Below are 4,831 nucleotides of genomic sequence, written 5' to 3'. Positions count from 1 at the left end.
ACATTTGCAAACATTTCTAAACAGCTGTTTTTGCTTTATGGGGTATTGTGTGTAGATGGATGAGAAAAAACATATATTTCATTTATTTTAGAATAAGACTGTAAAGTAACAAAATGTGGAAAAAGTGAAGGGGTCTGAATACTTTCTGAATGCACTGTATGTAGAATCCTGTATGTGTTAATGGAGGAAGTATGTAGAATCCTGTGTGTTAATAGAGGAAGTATGTAGAATCCTGTCTGTTAATAGAGGAAGTATGTAGAATCCTGTGTGTGTTAATGTGGGAGGAAGTATGTAGAATCCTGTGTGTGTTAATAGAGGAAGTATGTAGAATCCTGTGTGTTAATAGAGGAAGTATGTAGAATCCTGTCTGTTAATAGAGGAAGTATGTAGAATCCTGTGTGTGTTAATGTGGGAGGAAGTATGTAGAATCCTGTGTGTGTTAATAGAGGAAGTATGTAGAATCCTGTGTGTTAATAGAGGAAGTATGTAGAATCCTGTGTGTTAATAGAGGAAGTATGTAGAATCCTGTGTGTTAATAGAGGAAGTATGTAGAATCCTGTGTGTTAATAGAGGAAGTATGTAGAATCCTGTGTGTTAATAGAGGAAGTATGTAGAATCCTGTGTGTTAATAGAGGAAGTATGTAGAATCCTGTGTGTGTTATTAGAGGGAGGAAGTATGTAGAATCCCGTGTGTTAATAGAGGAAGTATGTAGAATCCTGTTTGTGTTAATGAGGGAGGAAGTATGTAAAATCCTGTTTGTGTTAATGAGGGAGGAAGTATGTAGAATCCTGTTTGTGTTAATGAGGGAGGAAGTATGTAGAATCCTGTTTGTGTTAATGAGGGAGGAAGTATGTAGAATCCTGTGTGTTAATGGAGGAAGTATGTAGAATCCTGTTTGTGTTAATGAGGGAGGAAGTATGTAGAATCCTGTGTGTTAATGGAGGAATTATGTAGAATCCTGTTTGTGTTAATGAGGGAGGAAGTATGTAGAATCCTGTGTGTTAATGGAGGAAGTATGTAGAATTCTGTGTGTTAATAGAGGAAGTATGTAGAATCCTGTGTGTTAATAGAGGAAGTATGTAGAATCCTGTGTGTTAATAGAGGAAGTATGTAGAATCCTGTGTGTGTTAATGAGGGAGGAAGTATGTAGAATCCTGTGTGTTAATGTGGGAGGAAGTATGTAGAATCCTGTGTGTTAATGGAGAAAATATGTAGAATCCTGTGTGTTCATGAGGGAGGAAGTATGTAGAATCCTGTGTGTTAATGGAGAAAATATGTAGAATCCTGTATGTGTTAATGAGGGAGGAAGTATGTAGAATCCTGTGTGTTAATGAGGGAGGAAGTATGTAGAATCCTGTGTGTTAATGGAGAAAATATGTAGAATCCTGTGTGTGTTAATGAGGGAAGCCTGCAGTCAAAGAGTGTACATGTACATTACACTGTATATGAAGAGACACAACAAGGTTCCTATAGAAAGGCCTTATCACTCTAGCTTAGCATATTCACGACCGCCAAGCTAGCTACGGAGAACAACGTGATCACATTCAGTGCAGTATTCCATTGAAATAAAGTGATTTTTGGCCAAATGTGCAAATGTGTCATTTATGGACAAATGTGTCATTTTGTCACATGGTGAAGACATTCAGCTACTTAAGAGACTGTCTGGAAGCCAGCTAATGTATTTACACTCTGAAAGGTTTTCCACCCTCTCTGCTGTGGTCATCTGAGTTAATGTGCCAATAGCTATCCTCATTTCACTGGCAAAGAACCCCGTTGTGTGACGTTTGACACTATGCATCGGTGCCTTCATAACGGCAGACAGATACAGACAGACTACAGTATTAGTATCCACTACATACACATGTTCCATTTCAGAGATGAAAAATGGTCTTTATTACAAACCACCATACAGAACTCATAGAGGTGAGATAGCAGCCATTTTGCAAGTACACATCACTGTATAATAATAACCTGTATGGCTAAGAGGGGCTAGGTCCCAAATCACACCCTACTCCCCATATAGTGCACTCCTTCAGGCAAAAGTAGTGCACTACATGGGGAATATGATGTCTTTTGAGTTTTGCCCAGAGCCTGTATAACCTGTGTAGTATGAAGCTATAGGCAGCAGTGCTGCCACTGCAGATACAAACCGGGGTTAGAAGTTACCCCCAGACACTGACCTAGGGTCAGTTTAGTGTTTCTACTCACGGTTAAGGTCAGATTGGGGAGAGAGTAACCTGATCCTAGATCTGTGCTAAAGGGCAACTTTTACCCTGAGCAGGGGAGAGTTGAAGGGTTAACTAGTTCAGCAGTTAATTAAAACCTGAAAATCCAATATGGCGGCAAGGCTTCTGTTTAATATGAAGGAGTTGGACTGACGTGTTTCCCAGCTCCCTGTTGTCCTGTTAAATCATGTACATGTCTGTAAAATACTATTTACATATTTTCCAAAGAATGCATAATATTAGGGTTCAAACTCTGGGTGACATTTAAAAGTATGAGGATGCACACTCTAGAGTCCTTCACACTGCCCAACAGCAGCTCTACAGGAACAGGAAACCACATCAAAGGGACACAGGGATTGATCAGTGAAAAAACACAGAGAACACAGGGGTTTCTATTCAATACAAACAGAACCCAAAGGACAACACACACACACACACACACGCGCACGCACGCACGCACGCACGCACGCACGCACGCACACACACACACACACACACACACACACACACGCACGCACGCGCACGCACGCACGCACACACACACACACACACACACACAAACACACAAACGCACCCACACGCACACACACATACAGACGTTAATGTGACAATACTACTCTTCTCTCTGTTTTCTATTCAGGTGAAAAACAGAATATATGAATCATATAAGAACTATATATACTTCATAATGCGCTCAGAGCTCTATTTACGTGGTGAGACTTTCGCTTTCTTTTACACATATTAACAAACAGGAAATGATGTCATCTCACCGGGGTCATGGGTTGGGGTGGGTGGGTGAGGGTTCAGTCCATTTATTTTGACCCCCACGCCATGAAAGCAGAAACATCACGTGCTGACACTATGTTTTTTCACCGATATGTAAAAACAACCATTATTACAATGTAATTTCTTGCTTGTCTCCAGCAGATATATTTGACCTTTGACCCTCCACTTGAGTCTGGTTCCTTAATGAGGTGGGAGAGTTTCTGACAGCTGTTCTCAGTCTTCTTTTATTCTAGAATCCAAGAGTTCCGGAATGACTGAGGCAGAAGCCCTTAGTGGCCTCATCAGTTTGGATGTTCCAAAGGCAACAGCCCTTAGTGACCTCATCAGTTGGGATGTTCCAAAGGCAGCAGCCCTTAGTGACATCATCAGTGTGGATGTTCCAAAGGCAGCAGCCCTTAGTGACCTCATCAGTTGGGATGTTCCAAAGGCAGCAGCCCTTAGTGACATCATCAGTGTGGATGTTCCAAAGGCAGCAGCCCTTAGTGACCTCATCAGTTGGCAGCGGCCCTTAGTGGCCTCATCAGTTTGGGTGTTCCAAAGGCAGCAGCCCTTAGTGTCATCATCAGTTGGCAGCAGCCCTTAGTGACCTCATCAGTTGGCAGCATCAGTTGGACCTCATCAGTTGGGATGTTCCATAGGCTGCAGCCATTAGTGACCTCATCAGTTGGCAGCGGCCCTTACTGGCCTCATCAGTTGGACCTTATCAGTTGGGATGTTCCATAGGCATACTGTGTGTCCATTCACTTCAAATCCCTCTGTCTGGACCTGCAGCTCTCTGGCCTCTTTTCACCAGTGTGAGGAACTCCAGTAGTTGGTTACTAGTGTTCATGGTTGCTACCGGTTGTTGAGGATGTTTGCTACGTGTGTGTGATTGGTTTAACTGGGGCAGCTGACTGTATGTAACTGATGTAACTAGTTTAAACTATGTGTAACTATTTGGGACCAGTAACTAAGAGGTTGACAGATGTGTGTGATTGGTACTGGGTCTTACTGGCATCAGTGTAACTGGGCCGTAACTGGTTATGTAACTGTTTATATTTGGTTCTAAACGGGTTCTGACTGGTTCTAACTGGTAGTTAGTGGTTGAACAGGACGCTGCGCGGCACCCAGCCCTCTGCAGGCGGAGACTCCGTGTTGGCCGGTCGGTAGACCAGACACTGGCCATGTTGGTTGGATGCCAGAATCTGGACCCGTTCCCCGCGAAGTACCGTGATCTCATCCTCACGCACCGCACTGAAGTCCTGGATCACCAGCACCAGCTTCCACACACACACACACACACACACACACACACACACACACACACACACACACACACACACACACACACACACACACACAGAGGTATAAAACACTTGTTAAACACACTGCGCAGACATAATGAGTCACCAAGGTGAGTATCTACATGTTGTTGATAGCCATGCGTAACATACAGGTATTATATGTACAGCATTAGTTAATTGATACTATTTATAAGACAGTGTTCTCTCAGAGGAAACAATCAAGTTGATTCAATCTCATCTCACCTCGTTGTCCTGTGCCTCGCCGTCTGCCTGTGTGTGTGTGTTGTGTCCGTTAGGGGTGGGGGGCACAGAGGGAGGTCGGCCCGATGCTTTGGGGCCGAAGCCCGAGGGGGGTCGGGTGAGGAGGTTTGTTCCCCCACCCTCCTTCCTCTGGTACTCTATAGGAGACTGCAGAGCTGCAAACACACACACACACACACACACACACACACACACACACACACACACACACACACACACACACACACACACACACACACACACACACACACACACACACACACACACACACACTC

At 43.7% G+C, this 4,831-nt stretch overlaps 1 protein-coding gene across 1 annotated transcript in view; it reads right to left on the bottom strand.

Annotated features, from left to right (window-relative positions):
- Window positions 1-1,865: 1,865 nt before the first annotated feature.
- Window positions 1,866-4,831, bottom strand: part of LOC110513606 (kalirin) — a 61,959-nt gene continuing 58,993 nt past the window's right edge. The window contains exons 46-47 of the mRNA XM_090239830.1: window positions 4,539-4,711; window positions 1,866-4,271 (exon numbers count right to left, since the gene is read on the bottom strand). Of these exons, the coding sequence (XP_090095956.1) occupies window positions 4,089-4,271; window positions 4,539-4,711 (356 nt within the window). The 3' untranslated portion in view covers window positions 1,866-4,088. The remainder of the gene's footprint in view (window positions 4,272-4,538; window positions 4,712-4,831) is intronic.

This window comes from Oncorhynchus mykiss, chromosome 7 (genome assembly GCF_057628025.1).
Source record: "Oncorhynchus mykiss isolate SJ-2025 chromosome 7, ASM5762802v1, whole genome shotgun sequence".
Lineage (NCBI taxonomy): Eukaryota > Metazoa > Chordata > Actinopteri > Salmoniformes > Salmonidae > Oncorhynchus > Oncorhynchus mykiss.
Note: the sequence above shows the minus strand (reverse complement) of the source record. Positions and strands in the feature narration are given on the sequence as shown.